Raw genomic sequence first — 23,078 nt, 5'->3', positions numbered from 1 at the left:
AACGGGCCATTGCAAAGTGGTGTGTCCTAAGGAGATATTTTAAAGTCAAAATTTGAGTAAGCAGAGGTGGAATGGAAGGGAAATTCAGGTAAACATGGAAGGAGCAAAATCTTGGGGGAAGAAACAAGAACAGCACAGGTAAGGGGGCAAATTCTGCTTGTGTGGCAATGGTAGAATAGAGTCAGAAAGGTAAGGTGGGCCAAACTTTGAGGGCAGGGTGATTGGAGGCAGGGTGAAGCCTCTCTTGGTTCTGGAAGCACAATTGCCACAGAAGCTCTACATGCAAATGAGGCACCAAAGGCCAGGAAGTCATTCCTACACCCAAATGTGCATTCTCTGAAAGGGCTTTCCCCTGGAGAGTCCCACAGTTTAGAAATCCATGCTATCTTTTGTGATCTCTGCACATACTCAGAGATGCTTTCTGTTCCTATCACTTTCAGCAGACTCATCAGCTCCTAAGTCATGCTAGAGAGGACCTTAAAGTGCATCATGACTCATGCCAACCTTACCATCTTCCACCCTGCAGTTTTTGTCCTACTTGGCATCCCTGGGTTGGAGGCTTATCACGTTTGGCTGTCAATTCCCCTCTGCATCATGTATATCACTGCAGTCCTGGGGAACAGCATCCTGATAATGGTCATCATCACAGAACGCAACCTTCATGAGCCCATGTACTTCTTCCTCTCCATGCTGGCCATCACGGACATCCTCCTCTCCACCACTACTGTACCCAAGGCCCTAACCATCTTTTGGCTCCATGCCCATGACATTGCCTTTGATGCCTGTGTCACCCAAGTTTTCTTTGTCCACATGATATTTGTGGTGGAATCAGCCATCCTATTAGCCATGGCCTTTGACCGCTTTGTGGCCATCTGTGCCCCCTTGCATTATACGACAGTGCTAACATGGCCTATTGTGGGAAGGATTGCTCTGGCTATTGTCACTCGAAGCTTCTGCATCATCTTTCCAGTGATCTTCTTGCTGAAGCGACTGCCCTTCTGCCAGACCAACATCATGCCCCATTCCTACTGCGAGCATATTGGAGTGGCCCGCTTAGCCTGTGCTGACATTACCATTAACATCTGATATGGGTTCTCAGTGCCCATTGTCACGGTCATCTTGGATGTGATCCTCATCGCTGTGTCTTACTCACTGATCCTCCGAGCAGTCTTTCGTTTGCCCTCTCAGCATGCCCAGCACAAGGCCCTCAGCACTTGTGGCTCTCACCTCTGTGTCATCCTCATGTTTTATGTTCCATCCTTCTTTACATTATTGACCCACCGCTTTGGACATAACTTTCCTCAACATGTCCATATCCTGCTGGCCAATCTTTATGTGGTGGTGCCACCAATGCTCAACCCCATTGTCTATGGTGTGAAGACAAAACAGATCCGAGAGGGGGTAGCACACTGGTTTTTTGACATCAAGGCTTGGTGCTGTGCTTCGTTTCTGAGCTGACGACTCCCCATGAATCCCTACTCCCAGCTTTATTAAGGAAACTAAGTGTGAAATGCAGAGATTTCCTGGACCGAGATGGCTTTTCCTTTTCTTCCTCTTTTCCTTCTTCTTCATCCTCTCCCTCCTTCAACTTTTCTCTTCTTTTTTTCTCTTCTGGTTCTTCCTCTTTGCATTCCTCTCCTGTTTCTTTGTTTTCTCTAGCCTCATCTTGTCTCACATCCCTTCCCCATTTTATGAGAGGTTTGGGGGATTCGATCGGAGATGTAAAAGAAACTTTCCACTCCAAACAAATGGACTGAAGGTATATTTTATTACATAGAGGATAGTAAAGGTGATAGTCTGCAAACAGATCCAAATAGGTCAAATATTAAGAGGGAAAGACATCACCTCGACTGGAAAGGGAAAACATCCACATTGACTGAGATAGCAGCAGATTTGAATAGATCATATAGTGAGAGGGAAAAACATCCCTCTGGATGGAAAGGGAAAATATCCACATCGACTAGAAGGGGAAAACATTCACATCGACTGAAGGGAAATGACACAAATCAACCAGAAAGAGAAACACCAGGTTGACCGAAAAGAGAACACATCAGATCAATTATTCACAACAAATCAATTACTTCACAACAAATCAATTACTCACAACATCCGTGGCCCACTGCCGGGAGAGTCCTTTCAATCTACGTGGCTGGGTGGGGATCACATGTCCTGGGCAAGGTGTCCCTTCCACAGGTGGAACTCTCACCAGGACTCAGTCTCCAGCAGTTTTTTATAGCATCACTAATTCCCAGAATAAGCAATTACGGAGATTTTACAGAGCAAGCATTCAGTGTTCCCATGCACAAATGGTTATCAGTGGCATATGTGCACTGAGCCTCCTGCCTATCATCCCAGCCTGGCAGTTGTGTACGTGTATTGTTTACCCTGGTTATCATCCCAGCCGGGCACGGATGGCCAGTCTGCCCCAGGTTGCCGCGCCCGAAGGGCCTTGAAATTTTTACACATTGCAACTATCTCCATGGGAGAAAGGGCAGTTCCCACCACGTGTCCACGTGTAAAGTAGCTCTTATATTTCTTTTTGTGTTGGTGGCTGTAGGTTAATGGAACAGCCAAACATGGCTGTACTCATTTCAAGACACCCCACAACCAAGAAATAATAACTAAGTGTACATGCCTCTGACGTGAGCATTTGGTATCCTCAGTAGATCAGATATACTCCTGAAACACAAGCTGCTGAACACCACATGAAGTCAGTTATGAATAAATGGATAAAAATAATTTTTTTTTTTTTTTGTGAGGAAGATCAGCCCTGAGCTAGCATCCGTGCTAATCCTCCTCTTTTTGCTGAGGAAGACCGGCTCTGAGCTAACATCTATTGCCAATCCTCCTCCTTTTTTTTTTTTTCCCCAAAGCCCCAGTAATAGTTGTATGTCATAGTTGCACATCCTTCTAGTTGCTGTATGTGGGACGCGGCCGCAGCATGGCCGGAGAAGCGGTGTGTCGGTGCACGCCCGGGATCCGAACCTGGGCCGCCAGTAGCAGATCGCATGCACTCAACCGCTAAGCCACGGGGCCAGCCCAAAAATAATTTTATATTTAACATCTGAAGGGGCTCCAGTTTTTTTAAATCTCGAAATGTGCATTGATTCTTTATACAGACTCAAGTAGCTCCCCACTCACTTCTACAATGGCAGGTGTTTTTGAAAAACAGCCGTTCATGCCCTTTAGCCATCTGGAAAACTCCTCTTCATTCTTCAAATTTCAGTTCAAGAACTGCCTTCCCTGGGAAGTCTTACCAGCTTTTGCCAGGCAATCCAAGGCTCCTATCTTTGCATAAGTGTTGCATCTTCTACAAGTCTCCAAATGTATACAATGAATTGTAGTGGGTTGTTCGTTTGTATCCCCAAGTGACTGTAAACTCCTTGAAATCAGAAGAGTGTGTGTAATTCATATTTGAATTCTCAGTGCACTACAAAATGCCTGGCACGTAATAAATGTTTGTAGAACGCATGAGAACATAATTACTCCCTAAAGTTAGAACATGCATCTCTCTGATACACTGAAATGATCAGCTAAATTACAAAGCTAATGACTAGTAAATCAGCTCCTCCTAAAGGCAATTTGGCGTCGTGGGGCAAATAAACTGCTGATTGCAGTGCCTCTTACTTCTCACACCTTTGCTATATCTCAGAGACTAGGAAATAGATAAGAGTGGGAGGAAGCAGGGTACTCTTGATTTTCTCTTCTACCTGTCTTCTGACCATCCGCAGTATCAGGAATTACAGCACATTGTTCATGGCCAGGTTAGCAAACTTGGAGTCGTCTCTAGGAGTTCAGAGTCTTGTCTCTCATTCTTTCACACTTTTCCCAAAAAGGTCATGTACACTCATTTCCTCGACCACCACCAACACTAGTGAGTCCCACATCTCTCCCTCTATCCTAGAACTCTCTTTTGAGTTTTAAATGCATAAATCAACCTATCAACTGGATATCTCCTCCACAATACAGAACTCCCACTCATGCTAGCTTTTCTTCCTGTTTTTGTTCCTTTTCTTGGGAACTAGATTATGATGATCCCATCAACTTCACTGAGCTGGAAACCTTGAGGAATTTCTCAACTTCTTCCTGTCCAGCCTGCTCCTCAAGAAGTTGTTGATTGTTACTCATGTTGATTGTACCACTAAATGGTTATTTGGACAGTATTTGGAGTCGTATCAGGATTCAAGTCCTGTCCCCACTGTTTCCCAGCTGTGTGAACTTGTGAAATTTATTTATCATTTTTAGTCCTCAATTTTTTCATCTGTAAAATGAGGATAGCAAGAGTCTCTCATAGGGTTGTTGAGAAGATTAAATGAAATGAACGATGTATATAGCACTTAACACAATCGGTAGCTCATAGTAAGTATCTGAGAAATACTTCATTAATGTTATTAGTATTGTTGGTTTTCTTTTTAATATTGCCTCTACCAATTACTCATGTCCCTTATTATCTTTCACCTCAGATATTACATTAGTTTTTTAATTGATTTCAATGTTTTCAATATTTTACACTGTAACCTAAACTATAAGTTGGCTCTAAGTTAAGTATTCTAAAATGCAGAACCAGTCATACTACTTTCTGTCAAGCACTTTTGAGTATTCTCCATTACTTACAGATGTGTTTTCCACAGAATATTCTGTAGAAATAGATATCAGACATCAGAATGGACGTTTTATAAAAAGTTCCATGGTCAAATAAGCATGAAAAATGCTGACACTGTGTGAATCATGCACATGTCTGTCCAAGAGAAGGCTCGAGTTCACAGTTTGCAGTTTCTCACACTTATGTGACCATAGATATTTGTATCTATGTCCATATAATTTTTTGATAGCCCATCAATTTACGTCTCTAAAATTACCTAGTGTTCTGTCAGTCACAGTTTGGAAATCACAGGACTACAGAGTAATTTCTAAGCTAAACATTAATTTAACAATCTGGTCCTAACTTACTTTTCCATCAGTATCTCAACACACACCACCATATAGTAATACACTGATATATAATATAATAATATTAATGATAATAATAATTACAACAATAGCTAATGTTTAGTAGCTTTTATAGAAAAGCTAATTTCATAGCTTTTCTATGCTAGGAGCCAGGTTAAGTGCTCTGCTGCATTAGCTCATGTAATCCTTGCATAACCTCATGAGATAGTACTGTGGCAATCTCTGTTATGTACATAGGGGCATCCAAAACTCAGACAGGATAAATAATCAAGACCACACAGCTGGCAAATGGTAGAGTCCTGATGTCAACTCCTCTTTGAAGTCTTTGCCGATCCCCCCAAGTCAGAGGTGACCATCTTATCCTCTGGGCTTCCACAGCAATGACAATTATGGTTTCAACTGAATATTAATTACTCTATCAAACCACCAGAACTTGAGTTCTGTGAGGCAGAGAATATGTCTTATTCATCATTATAGTTCCGGCATCTAGATAGAGTTCAATATGTATATTTATAGATTGAAATATTTGAAATTTGGCGAAGTGGTTGACCTCTGGACCCTTCACTGTTAAACATTGTCTAATTTTATGACTGAAAATCATTTGTGCACACACACACACACACACACACCACTTAGCTATTTCTGACCTACTATTTCTTCTATGTCTCCACAGGTTTCTATGTACATTGAGGTCTAGCAGGTATAAGCAGGACTTGAATGGTCTATGTATTGACTAGCAACAACCCAAATCCACTCTGTATCCATATGTCAGCCAGAAATATGGAGTCATTAGCAGATGCAGTTTGTATAGACTGCTGCAGGTAGGACATAGTTAAATTATCCACCCTCTCTGGTTCCTGAGTCAGTGATCTCTGGAGACTGCTGGGATCTGCTTCTGTCTAATTAAACCAGATGCTCCCTAAAGACATAATGGGGTGGAAGGTCTGTCCTCACTCAAGGGATTCCTGCAGATAAGGTACAAATACTGTCCTATTTCCCTTCAGAATATGCATCTGGCAGCTTCTTTCGCATGTGAGGGAAGAACTTTCTCTTGAACTGGGGTAAGTTTCTGGAAGGGAATAAATGTTTGGTTCCTGGGATTTTTAGGTTTTCCGGTTCCAATAAACTGCTGATTCAGACAAGATCTTCTGAGATCCTCTGGATAATGTAGTGTCACACACACTACTTGGTGTATACATCTTGACATCTTGAACTACTGCAGACATTTTTTGCTATGCAAGGGTGGAACTAGGATTAATGTTTTTTCAGAATATTAAAGTGATTTAAAAAATAGTGAATCACTGAAAAGTAGGTATATTAAAACTCACAACATTAAAGTTTAAATATATTATTTATAAGAAAATTAGAATTTATTATAATTTTACTGGCTTTAATGGAAGAAACTCATAAATAATATTTCAAAACAAAATTATGGAAAAATTTAATCATTAAAAACACATGAAGACATGTAAATAGGGACTTTTATTTTTCCTTTTGCCTTGGGCTCGAATATGACTCAATACAGTATTGTCAATCCTATCTTTATTTAAAATTTTGATATTTTCTTCATCGTGGATATTTTGCATTAATTTTGATTTAAAAAAGATTGTATTAAAATATCATTTATCTTGTTTACAGATTTTTTGGGTATACTCTTACATTTGGTACCTGAGGTAAGTGCCTCACTCGTCTCACCTTAGGCCTGGCCCCAGCAAAGTCAACACCTGGAGGGCAGAGCTGAGAGTCACGGAGAAATAGAGCCCCTGATGACGTCTTAAATCTTTAGATAAACCTGATAGCAGAAACATACTTTTCCGTTTCAGGAGCAAAAGAAAAAAAAATTCCCGTTTGTGCTCAAGCCAAAATGGGGTTGGATTTTCTGTTGCTTATAATGTAAAGTGTCCTAACTGATACATAGAGAGAAAAAAAGAATTATTTTATCCATTTTAATCTTTGTTTTGCTTTTTCACTTAACTATATGCCGTGGTGAATACTCCTATTTTAAAAATGGAAACAAAACATTCCATTTTAATATATGTACCATAATTTATTTACTGCCCTATTGATGGATATTGAAGTTGTAATATACTTTTCTTTTACTATTGCAACAGTGTTGCAATGAGTATTCTTATAAATATATCTATATGTTCTCATGTTGTGCCACCAACACTGGGGGCTAATTGTTTTTCTTATGTTTTCCAATCTGACAATATTTTAATATGATACTGATTTTCATTTCTTTAAATTTTGAGCATCTGTTCACATATATATTGACCATTTATTTTTCTTGTAGTGTGAGTTGCCTACTTTGATTCTTTGTAGATTTTCTAATTTTTCCTTATTAATTTATACCAACTTTTAGTATTTAAGTATCTTAACCTTTAGTCCATTACATGCTTTGTAAGTTTTTCTCCTAGACTTTTTATTTATCCATGACTACATTTCTGCATAATTACATCATTCAATTGTTACTGTCTATGAAATATGGTTTTCTTGTTTTAAGAAGATCTTCCAATCTCCAAAATATTTTCCTATGTTTTCTTCTAAGACCTTTATTTTAATTTTCAATATTTTTGTAGTTTTATTTTTTAAATGTACATCTTTATTTATCTGGAATTTCTATTTGTTTACTGAGTGAGATGGGAGCTAATTTTATTCTCTAGCAAAATAATATTGTCCAATATCCCAATGCCATTAATTGAGTAGGCCTTCCTTTCTCCACTAAATTGAAATGCTACTTTATTACATTTTAAATTCCAAATATGTTAGTTTATGGGCCCCTTATTAAGTTGTACTGACCACTGAATAACAATAACTATCATTTATTTATGGTTTCTATGCCAGGTACTATACTTGGCAGTTGACAGGAACTATTTAATTTAATCCTTGCAAAGACAAGCATGAATAGATTATTTTCACAGATAAGGCTAAATTTATGAGATGTGAAAATTTTGCTTTTTGTCAGTAATCAGAGAGTTGGAAACCCTGAATTTGAACCTGGGGAAGGCTTCCCAGATGATAAGTATTGAAGCTGTGAACTGGAAGATCTATAGGAGTTTAACAAACACCAAAGGTAGAAAAGTATGTCCAGATTAAGAGAAAAGCTTGAGCAAAGTCATGAAGGTTGGAAAACTCAGATTTTGTGTGGAGAATGGATCATAGTCTGATTTAGCTTTGTTAGAGCGCCTAAAGGGGATTAAAGCTAGAGAAGAGACTAACAGCAGGATTGTGAAGGCTTTGCCTGCTTGAGAAGTTTGGGCTTTATCTTGTAAACAATAAATCATTATATAAGAGTTGTAAGAGAAAACACAATAAGATTTTTGTTTGGGGCATACCACCAAGGTCGCAACATAGCTGATGGATATGGAGTGGTTGAGGATGGGAAGCTGGGAGATGGGGAGACCAGATTAGTGAGGATGCTATTGCAACAGAACAGGTGAAGGATGACCAAAGCCGGAGTAGGAGTATGTTAGTGAGAATGGCGTGGTACGTACAGATTCTAGATATTGCTGAGTTCTGTTCAAGAACCTATGTTTATGTTTATGTTTGCAAAGATAATGTAGGATGTGAAAGCATAACATTATTTACTCTAAGTCAAGGCATTAGTGATTGATTTCATTATCTAATGTCCAACTTTCAGTGAAACTTACAGCTGGTTCTGCCCACTGACTCTTGCTTTCTCTAGTCTTCATAGAAAGACTCCAAAGCAGGCGTGTTTGGTGCTAACCTCACCAACTTTCACCCCACCGTGTTCATCCTACTGGGCATCCCAGGACTGGAGAACTGCCACACTTGGGTTTCTATCCCCTTCTTCCTCATGTACATCACTGGAGTCTTGGGAAATGGAGACCTCATCCTTGTTGTCCTCAATGAATGCACTCTCCATGAACCCATGTATGTCTCCTATCCATGCTGGCTGGCACTGACATCTTGCTGTCCACCACCACTGTGCCCAAGGCCCTAGCTATCTTCTGGTTCCATGCTGGAGAGATTACCTTTGATGCCTGTATCGCTCAGATGTTTTTCATCATGTTGCCTTGTGGCTGAGTCAGAAATCCTGCTGGCCATGGCATTTGACTGCTATGTGGCCATTTGTACTCCTTTGAGTTACACAGCCATCTTAACTTCTACGGCAATTGTAAAAATGACCCTGGCAATCTGGGGATGAAGCATTGGGGCTATTTTCTCTATCATATTCCTGTTGAAGAGGCTACCCTACTGTCGGACGAATATCATCCCCCACTCATCCTGTGAACACATTGGGGTGGCCAGATTGGCCTGTGCTGACATCACTGTCAACATCTGGTATGGCTTCTCAGTGCCAATGGCATCAGTTTTGGTAGATGTTGCACTCATTGGTATTTCCTACACTTTGATCCTGCAAGCTGCATTTAGACTTCCTTCCAAGGATGCCCGGCACAAGGCTCTCAACACCTGTGGTTCTCACATTGGAGTCATTCTCCTTTTCTTCATCCCATCCTTTTTCACTTTCCTGACCCATTGCTTTGGCAAGAATATCCCTCACCATGTCCACATTCTTATGGCAAATCTCTATGTGTTAATTCCCCCCGTGCTTAATCCCATCATCTACGGAGCAAAGACCAAGCAAATCAGGGACAGTATGGCTCACATGTTATCTATTGTGGGGTAGTCTTGAGAAAGTTCATGGTTCCTTCATAGTTTTCTCTTACTAGCGGGAGAAAAGAGAACTTACCAACCAAGTTCCCAAGGTTAGGCACTATAGTGTGTTGCAGCAGAAAGCACATGGGCTTTGAAATAAAGTGCATCTGAATTCAAATCCTAGCTCCCTTACTTTCTGATTTTTGATCATGGGCAAATTCCCACTTTTAGAAATTTAGTCTTACTCTGTAAAATGGAAATACTTGTACCTCTCTGCTCAAAGGTCTTTGTAAGGATTAAATTAAATATGTAAACTACTTGGTATATTGCTCAGCATTTAGTGGGCTCTTAGTGTTAGCCATAATTCTAATATGACGTTTGTTGCCTGAGGGAGACATTTTAGATTTGATATATATGAGTTTTCCGATATTTCCAGAGGCTCCTCTGCTTTCTCCTGCTTACATTCCAAGACTGTATGATGACCATCATCACCTCCAACACTACTGCCATCATAACCACAAGTTTGTTGTACAAAAATCAAATTAGGTAATGAATATAGAAGAGTGCTTTTTAAAAAATATTAAGCTGTTGAGACAGACTAAGGTTGATATTGATTACATTTTATATGTAAGGAACTATCACCATTATTATATTAAAAAAATCTCTCTACTTATGCAGAAAATGGGTAGAGTGACACAGACATAGGCATTGCCCTTAGAGAGCTGGTTGTTTGAGCTGGACATATGAACAAAGAACAAGCTATGGGGGTCACACTGGTAATAGAAAATATGATATATCATGCAAATACTCAGATGTTAAAAAGACAAAACAGGCTCACATTCACATTCTATGATTCTATGTCCTCTTCTCTATCTATACTTTTTTTCCTAACTAGAGACAGTTGTATGGCTTTAAAATTCTATTTCTAAATTAGGATGACTTCCAAATTGATATCTCCAGCCTAAACCTTTCCCTTGAGATCCACATTCATATATTCAACTGTTTCTTGACATCTCTGGTTGTATGTCTAGTAGGCATCTCAAAATAAACATGTCTGTACTAGGATAGCTTAAGGTATGCTTAATTTCAGTGAATCAGCAAAACAAAATTAATTCCTCTCTCATTTAAAGTGTAGTGTGTGTCGACAGGATCTATTCTCCATTTAGTGACTCAGGAATCCTGGGACCCTCCATTCTGTGAAATTGTCATATCAGTATACATTTTTCAGAATTGCCAAAGCAAGGAAAGAGAGGGAAGTTGAGGCACTGCAATTATTAACTCCTTTGGTCTTGAAGTGAATCATCACTTTTGTTCACATTTTCACTGGTGAGCATGTTGTCTTAACATGGCCCCAACTCAACTGCAAGAGAAGGTGGGAAATGTAGGAGTGTTTCTGGATTCACAGTGAGTGCTAATTGTTTCTGCCACCATCTGTGGTTTTGGCCACTTACTATTTCCTTGTTCCCGTCTTCCCATGTATACAACACACACAAATCCTCTCCACAGGAGAGACTCCAAAATCCCATCCAGGTACTTCACCCAGCTCAATGTGTAGGATCTTAGGTGATATACAAGAACTTCTCCATCAGATTTGGTTGGGGCTCTTCTTGGTCTAGAGACCTATGATTTAAAAAAATTTATCTGCTCACTCCTCACACTCTTGTTAAATATATAATAGTGTAATAGGGATGTTTAACAACAATAACTTCTCCCACTTGGAAAGATGAGAGACACAATAGTCATTAATTCACAGCAATTTTGAAATCTGCATTAGGCAGACATTGACAAGTCTCAGTACCCTGAGTTTGGGAGAAGTTTCTTGATTAAACTCTCTTGCAGAAACTCTGTTGTCCATTCCTCTCTGCGATCCATGGAAGCTTCTCCCCCAAAGCTTCTTCCTTTTCCATTATCTTCTTAGGCCATATCTAAAATGGATATTGGAGAATATATCCTTCTTGGGGACAGCACAACTTTCTCAGTCCACTTCCTGGTGCTGAAAGGTTGGGTCCCAAGTGCTATGTTAACTCTTGAATAGTCAAGAGTTAGCTGAGCTCTTGGTTTCTCTGGTGATGTATGGTGATTAAAAACCTAGTATGCTTCTCATTTATTTGGTTCCACTTATGTACCAGTAAACACGCTCCAAAGTCTTTTAAAGACATAATTCTCAAATTTTCTCTATTTTTCCCTTTGTCATTTCCATGCACATCCCTCGGAACTAAATGGAGGCTAATTTGGGACTGTGATACTTTAGTGGGAAGGTACCACCTTTAATTTGACCTTTGCTCTCAGTTGCTTTAACCATCTGAGATGTTTGCTGGACAGCACACTCATAACAGTCCTTCATCTTTAGGCACTTTAATTAACTGAGAAATATAATATACTATAATATGAAAGAGAAAGAGAGAAGAGAGGAGGGAGAGAGATAGATATCTTCTTGAAGATACTTTATTGTTTTCTTTTTTAAATTAATATTACTTCGTGAGAATTTTCCCCTGTAATTATAAAGTCTTATAGACATACTTTTCATGAACTTCATTTTATTTTTTGAGTAATGATGCAATGAACATTTTTCTAAATAAAATTCAGCTATTTTTACAGATTATTTTCTTTAAATAAATATTTAAGATAAATTACTGGTTTTATTTATTTTCTTTCTTTATTTTTTTGTTTTCTATTCCACTGATTCCTGTTCTGTTTTTATTATTCTGTCTGCTTGTGTTGGTTTTAATTCTTCTAATTTCCTAAAATAGTAGCTTAGATTATGGATTTGAGATTTTTCTTCTTCTCTAACACAGGTATTTAAAGCTATAATTTTCCATCATGCACTGCTTCAGATGCATTTCATAAATTTTGATATGTTGAATTTAAATTTTTATTTAATTTAAAATATTTTATAATTTCCCTTATAATTTCTTCTTTACTCATTGTTTATTTAGAAAAGTGTTGTTGTTGTTTTATTTCTAAACATTAAACATTTGGGGGCTTTTCAAATTTCTTTTTGTTGTGAATTTCTATTTTAATTCTGTTGGGATCAGAAAACATATTTTGTATGATTGCAATCTTTTAAAATTTGTTGAGACTTGTTTCAACATGTAATATATGATCTATCCAGGAGAAACAGCCAAGCGTACTTGAAAAGAAATACATTCTGCTGTCATTGGGTGGAGTGTTCTATAAATGTCAATTAGATCAAGTTGGTTGATAGTGTTGTTCAAGCCTTCCATATTCTTGCTGTTATTCTGTCTAGTTATTCTATCAGTTATTGAGTGTGGCATATTAAAATGCCCAACTATTATTCTTGAGCTGTCTGTTTCTTTTCTCAATTATGTCAGATTTTACTTCATACATTTTGGGGCTGTATTGATAGCTGCCTATACATTTATAATTGATATATCTTTCTAAGGTATCGACCCTTTCAGCATTATTAAGTGACTCTAGAAGTATTACCTGTCTTAAAGTTGATTTTATCTGATATTAATATAGTCACTCCACCACTCCTATGATTTTTGTTTGCATAGCTCATATTTTTACTTTCTTTTTCTTTCAAATTGTTTGTATTTTTCAAAGTGCTTTTGATTGGAGTGTTTATTCCATGCATATGTGATGTTATTGTTTGTATGTTTGGATTTATATCTGCCATTTTTCTTTTTGCTTTTTGTGTGTCTCAGGTTTCATTGTTTTTTGTTCCTCTGTTACTCTTTTACTGCTATCTCACTTATTTTGCATGAAATAAATATTTTCAGTGTACTATTTTAATTCCTCTGTTGAGTTTTAAACTATGTTTTAGTTATTTTATTAGATATTGCTTTATGGATGCATCTCTTTTTTTAAAATCACAATTCACTTTAGATGAATACAAACTTAATTCTGATAAAATATAAGAACTTTGTTCCAATACATGTACATTGCCCCCTCCTTCTTTGTTATTACTGTCATATAAATATATTATATCTATATGTATTATAAACCCACCAACACAGTGTTATTATTATTGCTCCATATAATCTTATGTATTTTAAAGAAATTTTGAGAGAAAAAGAGAAAAAATATATCTATATAGCCTTTTATATTTACCATTTTTAATGCTCTTCATTTCTTCCTATGGATTCAATATGCTGTCTGGTGCTATTTCCTTTCCTCGAGAATGATTTTCTTTAGTACAGTCATGCACCACATAATGATGTTTCGATCAATGATGGACCACACATACAATGGTGGTCCCTTCAGATTAGTACCATATAGCTTAGGTGTGTAGTAGGCTATACCATCTAGGTTTGTGTAAGTACACTCTATCATGTTTGCACAATGACGAAATTGCCTAATGACGCATTTCTCAGAAAGTATCCCTGATGTTAAGTGATACTTGACTGTATTTCTTGTAAGGCAAGTCTGCTGGCAATGAATTTTCTCAGTTTTTTTTTCTGTCTACAATTGTTTTTATTTTGTCTTCATTTTTTAGAGATAATTTTGTTGGATATAGAATTCTTGGTCAACACCAAGAACTTCAAGAACTTAGAATATGTCATTCCACTCCCTTCTGGCCTCTGTTATTTCTGATGAGAAGTCATTATTAATTGTAATGCATGTTTGTGATGAGGTATTTTTCTTTTGCTGCTTTCAAGATTTTTGTCTTTAGTAGATTGACTCTTGTATACGTAGATGAAGATCTCTGTTTTTATCCTAGCTGGAACGCTTTTAACTTCTTTGATATGTAGATTAATGATTTTCCTTCAAATATTTTAAACCAACGTTTCTTCAACATATTTTTCTACCCCTTTCTTGCTTTCTCTTCTCCTTCTCAGAGTTTCATTACACATATGCTGGTTTTTTTTTTTTCTTTGTGCAGGGGAAGATTCACCCTAAGCTAACATCTGTTGCCAATCTTCCTCCTTTTTTCTTCTCCCTGCCCCCAAAGCCCCACTACATAGTTGTGTATAGTTGTAAGTTCTTCTGGTTCTTCTGTGTGAGCTGCTGCCACAGCAGGGCTACTGACAAACAAGTGGTGTGGTTCCGTGCCCAGGAACTGAACCTGGGCCACCAAAGCAGAGTGTGCCAAACTTTAACTGGTAGGCCATTAGGGCTGGCTTATATGTTGGTATTTTTGATATTGTATCATAGGTTTCTGAGTCTCTGTTCATTTTTCCTTAATCTTTTTTCTTTTAGTTCTTCAGACTATGTACTTTCTATTGATTTATTTGCAAGTTCACTGATTCTTTCCTCTGCCATCTCAGATCTGCTGTTGAACCTCTCTGGTGAGTTTCTTTTTCAGTTATCATACTTTTAAACCACAGAAATTCCATTTGATTCTTTTATGTAGTTTCTATCTCAATAAATTCTCTGCTTGTGGAGTCGTTGTCCTCATGTTTTTCTTTAATTCTTTAAGCATGGTTCTCTTTAATTCTTTGAATATCTTTACAATAGCTTCTCTAAAGTCTGTGTTTGATAAACCAAACATCTGGATCTAACAAATTATATTTAGCTAATGAATGAGAGAAATCAGATTCCAACCTGCATCTGTTGGGTTTGAAAACCTGTGCTCTTTTGCAGTACCTCATATCTCATTCTTTAAGTTTGTGTCACTTCTGGGACATATTCTCATCTAACTCAAGCACCCTCTGGAAGCCCACTCTGAGCTCCTGGGCTCTAAGAGCATATACCATGGGTTTAAGGGTTGGAGGGATGACAATGTTAAGCACATTAAGAAGAACAGGGAAGATCGGAACTGCTTTTCCTGCCAAGTGGGCCATAGACACTACAATAATGGTTGTGTAGAAGAAGAAGATGAGGATGAGATGTGAACTCCAGGTGCTCAGAACCTTGACTATTGCCTCAGCAGAGTTCAGTCTCAGCATGGAGTGAAAGATCAGAACATAGGAAATAAAGACTAGAGCCATGTCACTTCCATCAAGGACCCACGCCAAAGACAACTGATAAAACCCATTAATGGTGATGTCATCACAGGCCAAGCCAGTGACCCCTGGGTTAGAGCACATGCAGTGTTCAATTTCATCTGGAGCAGTAGTGTCTCTGGGCAGCCAGTACAGGCACTGGGATGATCAATAGGACATTCCTAAACACCATGAATACTATGGTTTTTTTTTTTTTTGTGAGGAAGTTCAGCCCTGAGCTAACATCCATGCTAATCCTCCTCTTTTTTTTTGCTGAGGAAGACCAGCTCTGAGCTAACATCTATTGCCAATCCTCCTCCTTATTTTTCCCCCAAAGCCCCAGTAGATAGTTGTATGTCATAGCTGCACATCCTTCTAGTTGCTGTATTTGGGACACAGCTTCAGCATGGCCGGACAAGCGGTGCGTCGGTGCACGCCCAGGATCCGAACCTGGGCGGCCAGTAGCGGTGCGCGCGCACTTAACTGCTAAGCCATGGGACCGGCCCCAATACTGTGGTTTTGACCACAAAAGCTTCAGTAACTACAGAGGAGTATTGAAGTGGGTGGTGATGGCTACATATCTATCCACAAGCCATGCAGAGGAAGATGCCTGACTCCATGCTAATAAAACAGTGAACAGCATAGATTTGAGCAAAGCATTCAGTGAGGCTGATGGCCTTGGCATCAAACCAAAAGATGGCCAGAATCTTAGGCATGATCCACTACAGCCAGGATACTAAGGAACTGATATATTGGCTGGTGCAGGTTAAGCTCATGGTGAATGGTGATCAAGATGAGGGGATTGGCACCAAGAGCTAAGAGGTAGATCAGAGCCAGGGGCAAGGAGAGCCAGTGTTGCCACTCATGAATGCCTGGGAGTCCCATCAGGATGAACTTAGACACTTGAAGTCTTGAGCTATTGGTTAGACACTGGGAGATATCCATATCTTGGGACATCTTAATCCTTAGCGTCTGTCTGTAGATAAAGGGAAACAAGAAGGAAGCTTGGTTAAGTGTTCAGCTGAGATTCAGATTTAATTTAAAGATATGACTCGCTCATAGTCCGTTTGATCATGATATACCCCCATGTCTCTGGAAAATGTTCTTAAAAAGCAGCTGAGATGGCCAAAATAGACTCTAAAAGGAAGATTACAGCAGAAACAAAGAGAATTAGAGGGGAATCAGTTACTGGCTCCATGTCACTCAATGGTGTTTTTTTTACATGGAGCAAGAGGACGTGGACAAAAAAGCAGGAGACACAATCATGAACAGGGTTACTTCTCAGGAGGCAAACACTAAGGACAGAACAGATGTATCTCTTCTTGGAGGTTTTCTAGGGAAGAACAAGAAGTCAAACAAGAATTATCGTTAACGGTTTTGTTTTGTATACGGTTTAGGTGTTCTCACAAAAACACCTTTGAAAGGCCTTTTTCGAATTTGAGGAAATTGAGGTTCACAGAAGTTAAATGATTTATCTGAGTTTAGAATTTTAAATGATGAATGAGCTGGGACTAAAATCTTAGTGTTCTGTATTTTGTTGCTATGCACCTTCCATTAAACTATTGCTGATGGCTTGATACAAATGGTTCTTTGAAGGTATAACCTCTTTTCCCCTCTGATCAAAAAAGTTAAATTGAAAACATATTAAAACCCATATTTTTCAGTTTACTAATTTTTTTATATACTGAAATATGTAAGACGATTAAACTAGCAATAACTTGCCTACTACTTCTAAATTTGAGCGGGACTTTCCCAAGGACATTATTTTAAAAATACATGTTTTTTTTTCTTAAGGGAATTTTAACATGTAAGATTTAATTACCATAGATATTTTAACATTTAAATATTTACGTATTAATACTTAACTGAAATCAAGGTTCTTCATATATCTTTTCATAACAATGCCGCCCGATTTGTGAGGCCTTTATTTTGATTCAAATCTTGCATGGCTGTAGAACATTTTCAAGTTATTTTATCAGAATGGGAAAATGGGCAATTTACCTTGAATGGATTAGAAAATCGTCTTCAACTCAGAATTTTGATTACTATTAATTTCTCGTTACTTTTTTTCTGTTTTTAATTGTTCCTTACAAAAAATGTAACTCATTCATCTAGAATAGATTTTGGTCTACAGTGGAAATAATACATTTGTATTGTTTTATTTTTCTCTAAATATAAAACAATAGTTTTAGTTTCTTTTCCCATTGACTGTTGATGCCTCCTTTTGTGTGTAGTAAGTTCTTATACGCACTGGGTCTAATTTATTCTGCTCCATTTTTCTATCTGTGCATTGTGATGAGAATGTTACAGTAAGTAAAACATTTCTAGATTTATAAGTGATTTAATGCACAATAGGTCTTTTTTTTTTAAACTAAGGTACAGTGGACATACAACATTATATTAGTTTTAGGCGTAACAATAGATCTTTTTTCCAATTAATATTTTACATTTAAAATTTTAAAGCTCTTTTTAATGTCTAGACTGCCAGAAATATTTTAAATTCTTTTGTTGATTCCCAAAATATTTAAACATAATTGGGATCCTATGAAATATGAAAATTAATTTGTAAAAATTAACATCTTAAAAATGTTTTTCCTACTTATTCAGCAATTTGATGCATCTCTTCCTTTACTTAAATTTTCTTTTACATCTATCACTAAAGGGCATTATTTATATGTCTCAACATTTCACACTATTTTTTTAAAACTATATTTGAAGTTTTTTGAGTGGAATTTTTTTCTAGAGAATATTTTCTAATTAGTTGTTACTAGCACATAGGAAACCTGCTGATTTCCGTTATTTTGTCTGAATTCACTTTACTATTTTATTGTCAGTTGAAAAATTTTTTTCAGTTCATTTTTCTCTCTTTGATTTTCTACTAAGACCTCATAAATGTTATAAAAATGACATTCTGGAACTCTCTTTTCCACACATTATACATCTTATTCCATTTTTCTGTTTTATTTTAATCAGAACAATGTGAAACAATAGTGATAGGAGCAAAACTCATTTCCTTCCTTTGGTTGATTTAATAAAAGTCTATTAAAATTTTCATTGAGAATGGTGTGGGTTTTTGTGCTTTACAAATAAAACAAATATTAACAATGTATTTTATATACTGTAAAACTTCCAAATCATGAAAGAATTGAGCCTCGTGATTCATAAAATCCTCTTATTTTGAGAATCTTTGCCTTATAATTTATTATTGAAGAATCTCTTAGTTTGGTTGTTTACTCACCAATTTTTTACTGAGAGCCTCCTGTGTGCCTGACACTGTGATAGCCAAGAGGTTTTCTTCACATATTCCTCTGGCTGGAGAGCCCCATTGCCTCCAACATGGCCATATCAGAGCTCAGCCTCATCTCTTTGGTCTCATTCCCAGATGTAGCTCCTAACCCCTGCCCCGGTGAAGAGCCTAATGGAAGGTAAAGAAAGGCAAATTGAGAAATCCAAGGATAGTGAACCAGATACATAGACCAGGACAGAATCCTAGTGAGGTAAGTGGTCTGCCTCCATTGATTCTCCTCCCGGAGCCGATGATATTGGCTGGTTTACTTACTATTGCAGGAGGGACCATGAAGATGCCTTCAGGCTGGTGCTTCCTTCTGGGCTGCTTCCCTTCTGGCTGTTGCTACCTGTGTTTGGCCTTTTTTTGCTCAGTGCAGATCTATTCCTCTCCCAACCACTCCTGGGATTTTGGTCATAAATCACAGCCGTGAAATGAACTGGTCTTGGTCTTATTCCACGGCACTCCTCAGTCTCATCCAACTACCCCCAGGGCAGGTTGTTGTCTCACTCCGGCAGGAAGGGTCCCCAGTGACTTTGGAGGCTTATCTTGTTCACTTCAGGGAAGAATCCTACTAAACCTAGTCCCGGGGGGAAGGCCCACCAGATGGATGGCTCTGCCAGCTTGAATTGTTGGAAGAGGTATGTTTTCCTTTCTGTCTAGGCTTGGTTTCCTCCTCACTCACTCTAGTAAGTATAGTCAGTTCTTGAAAATCACTGTGCTATGCAAATCCCACAAGAAAAACCACAGGATTTATGGAAAAATGGAATTAGGAGCGCAGCACTCAAAAACGTCATCAGTGACATGAAAAAGAAAACTAATATAAACAGCTGCGCTGTCTTACACATGTTAAATGGTTAAGAAAAATACTAATCTGACAATGAGTACAACAGTTTATTTTGAAAAAGACATGAAGTTTGTTTGTGGAAGTGGGTGGAAGGGTTGCAGCTTGTGAGTTGCTGTGAAGTGGTAGAAGGAGCTTTATGTGAAATCAGATGGAAAGTTGTGAATTGAACGAAGGTAGCTGCCAGGTGTTAGGGGTACGTGTGTGTGTGTGTTTTGTGTATTTCCATGCAGTTTGTCTTCAGTTTGATACAGTTTTCTGCATTCAACCAGTGTTGGTAGGGGACAAAATTGCACAAAGGCAAATGTGAAATTCAGTTACGCCCAAATTGTTTTGTAATATATCATTGGTGCTAGAACACGTTTGTACGTTCAGACCTGGTGACATAGCAGAACTGACTGTATCTCCTTTTTCATTTGTCAACAGTCTTCCTCTCTCCTGTATAATGCATGTCAATATATGGAGATTCCAAGGACTGCCAACTTAAAAAAATCTCTATTCCACATACATCTGCCTAGGTGTTTCCATGGCACTTCCCATATGACTCCTGTATCTTCAGGGTCTGCCTTTCACTAATCCATCCTCTTGTAAGAGCCATCTTTGTATATTGCCTTCAGCTTCTCACCTTTCTAATCTATGGCCATCTAAAATCTGTCCTATCATGACATTGAAACTGCTTTTGGTAATGACTTCCACACTGCCTAATTGAATGAACATTGTAGTAGATGGAATCCCAGTAGGGAAAAGATGGCCAACTCTAATTAGAATAATTAAAAAATGTTTTTTATTGAGGTATAATTGACATACAACATTATATTAGTTTTAGGTGTACAACATAATGATTCGATACTTGTATATATTGTGAAATGGTCAGCACAATGAGTCTGGTTAACATCTGTCACAATACACAACTACAAAAATTTTTTTCTTGTGATGAGGACTTTTAAGAGTTACTCTCTCTTTTAGTAACTGTCAAATATGTAATAGAGTATTATTAACTATAGTCACCATGCTGTATATTACATCCCCGTGACTTACTTATTTTGTAAGTAGAAGTTGTACCCCTTGACCCCCTTCACTCATTTCATACCTGCTCCCCCTGCCTCTGGCAACTACCACTCTGTTCTCTGTATCTATGAGCTTGTTTTTCTTTTTGAATTTCACATATAAGTGAGATCATATAGTATTTGTCTTTCTCTGTCTGACTTATTTCTCTTAGTATAATACCCTCAAGTCCACCCATGTTGATGCAAATGACAAAATTTCATTATTTTTTTACGGCTGAATAGTATTCCATTGTATATACCACATCTTCTTTATCCATTCATTCATTGATAAACACTTAGGTTGTTTCCATATCTTGGCTATTGCAAATAATGCTGCAAGGAACATGAGAGTGTATATATCTTTATATATCTTTAGTGTTTTAGTTTTCTTCAGATAAGTACCCAGAAGTGAAATTGCTGGATCATATGATAGTTCTATTTTTAATTTTTTGAGGAATCTTTGTACTGTTTCCATAGTGGCTGCACCAATTTATTTTCCCATTAACAGTGCACAAGAATTCCCTTTTCTTCACGTCCTTGCCAACACTTGCTATTGCTCAAATTAGAATAATTAGAATAATTTGAGAAGAGATTACTTACAAAGGGACTATTGATAAGGGTGTCATCAGTAAGAGATCCTAAGTGATAGTGCTGTTACCTATGGCTAGTAACAGCACTTGTCACCACCTCTAGACCTGAAGGGATGAGGCACTGGCATCCTGAGGTAGAGAGTTGGCATCTTAGAGAAGGTTACCTTGTGAGGAACATTTTTGGTTGATGTTGTTGAGTTTATTCTATCTCTTCAGATGTGAGTAGTGCTTATTAACTTTAATGCCACTCTTTCATGTTGATTTGGCTCAAATAGATGGTTGTATTTGGTGTTAAAGTAAAACTGGATATGATGAGCAAATGAAAGTTGATTTTATTCCAATCCCATTGCCAGCAATGGGGAAGAGGCTGGATAGCCAGTTCCGCTAAAACAAAAGATGGGTTTGAGCTGGGGTAAGGTGTCAGGTGGAATGAGTTTAAGCCCTGAGGTGAGCTAGTGGAAAAGTACTGAAGGATTTTAGTGGGAGGTTGATCAATAGGATGTGTCAAGAACATTGCATTATTTCTGAGATTGCAAATGTTTTTGTCTGTGATTAGGACGTCTGTGTTTGCTAATTGGCACTCTTAGAAGTTAGGCTCCTACTCATCACAGAGACTGGGAGATTAGTGCTATCTCCTTCGGTATTTACACTTCAGGAGATAGTTCCCAGGTCCTTGAGAAAGACATTTCCTAGGTTGTAAAACTGGCAAGAGGTTAGAAGATTTGTATATACTGCAAAGGAGCAGAGAAAAAATTTACAATTACAGGTTTTCTCAGGCAAATGCCCAAAGAAAAGGGAGGCCAGAGGCCTAAAGTCAGGAAGAAACCTGTCTAAAGTTTGGACCAAACCATCTTGATCTCTGGTTGATTGTTTTTCTTTCTAGGAGGCAATCTCAGAATGCTGCAGTATTTGTTTGATGCAACCTGTTGTAGGGGAGATGTGGGGTGTGCTAATAGATTGATTTATCATTGATCTTGTTCCCCACGCCTCATGGGGCATGGTTGTTTATAGTCATGTGAGACACTGTCTTGTTTTCTGACCCAATCTCCAATATTCTGGGATACCCACTGCTGTTGCTTGACTTTCAGCTCACTTCTTGGTCCACGAGTGTATGTGCAGAAAGATAGACTTGCCTGGCTGCTCCTACTGCACTACCCATTAGTCACCAGGTTGGTTTTCCCATGACCCTCTGCTTCTGTTAGTATCAGACATTTCTCAGTCTGAATCTACATTATTTTTGTAGTAATCCTTTCCTATGCACCTTTTAGGTTTGTATTCTTCCATAATTCCATCACAGTTGCCTTTCATCTCTGGAGTTTCCTCATTTTTTCTGTTTCATCAATGGCTTTCCATTTATTTTGTATCATGTTATAGATTGATTTATTATCGAGTATCTTGTCCATATTTCTAGGTTTTAGAGTGGGAGAAGAAAGCTGCAACAAGTGCTGTGTGTGTTACATTGATTCAGAGATCTTTGGAACTTATTTACTCTGGAATTTTTAAGACTTTTTTCATGGCCCAATATTTTATCAGTTTCTGAAAATAATGCATGAAAAGAACATGATGTGTACTGTTTGTTTTTGCTGGGAGTTAGTTCACTCAGCACCCATTCAAAACCATGTTTCTATAACTTTCCACTATCATAGAGGCTGGGAGCTAAAAGTCTTAACTTTTGAATCTTCCTTGCAACTAAAGATGAACCTCAGACTCATTTCTGATGATTAAATATGAGCAAAAATCTGTTGAGACTTCCTTTTAAATTTCTTCCTTCTTCTTGTCTGGAATATGGAGTTGAATGTGGGATATGATAGCCATAGTTTAGAATGACAGAGTAGTAAATAAAAAAATCCTGTT

General features: G+C 37.9%; 1 protein-coding gene and 2 pseudogenes across 1 annotated transcript; 2 read left to right on the top strand and 1 right to left on the bottom strand.

Annotated features, from left to right (window-relative positions):
* The first annotated feature begins 462 nt into the window (after window positions 1–462).
* Window positions 463–1,458, top strand: LOC131409128 (olfactory receptor 52B2). Its single transcript, XM_058546292.1, is given in 1 exon segment — window positions 463–1,458. A coding segment is annotated over 1 exon segment (996 nt).
* Window positions 1,459–8,428: 6,970 nt separating this feature from the next.
* Window positions 8,429–9,774, top strand: LOC131409127 (olfactory receptor 52B2-like; annotated as a pseudogene).
* Window positions 9,775–15,169: 5,395 nt separating this feature from the next.
* LOC131409126 (olfactory receptor 56B4-like) lies at window positions 15,170–16,403 on the bottom strand (annotated as a pseudogene).
* Between the last annotated feature and the right edge of the window lie 6,675 nt (window positions 16,404–23,078).

This window comes from Diceros bicornis, chromosome 7 (assembly GCF_020826845.1).
Source record: "Diceros bicornis minor isolate mBicDic1 chromosome 7, mDicBic1.mat.cur, whole genome shotgun sequence".
NCBI lineage: Eukaryota > Metazoa > Chordata > Mammalia > Perissodactyla > Rhinocerotidae > Diceros > Diceros bicornis.
The sequence above is the reverse complement of the archived record's forward strand: the minus strand, read 5'-3'. Positions and strand labels throughout refer to the sequence as shown.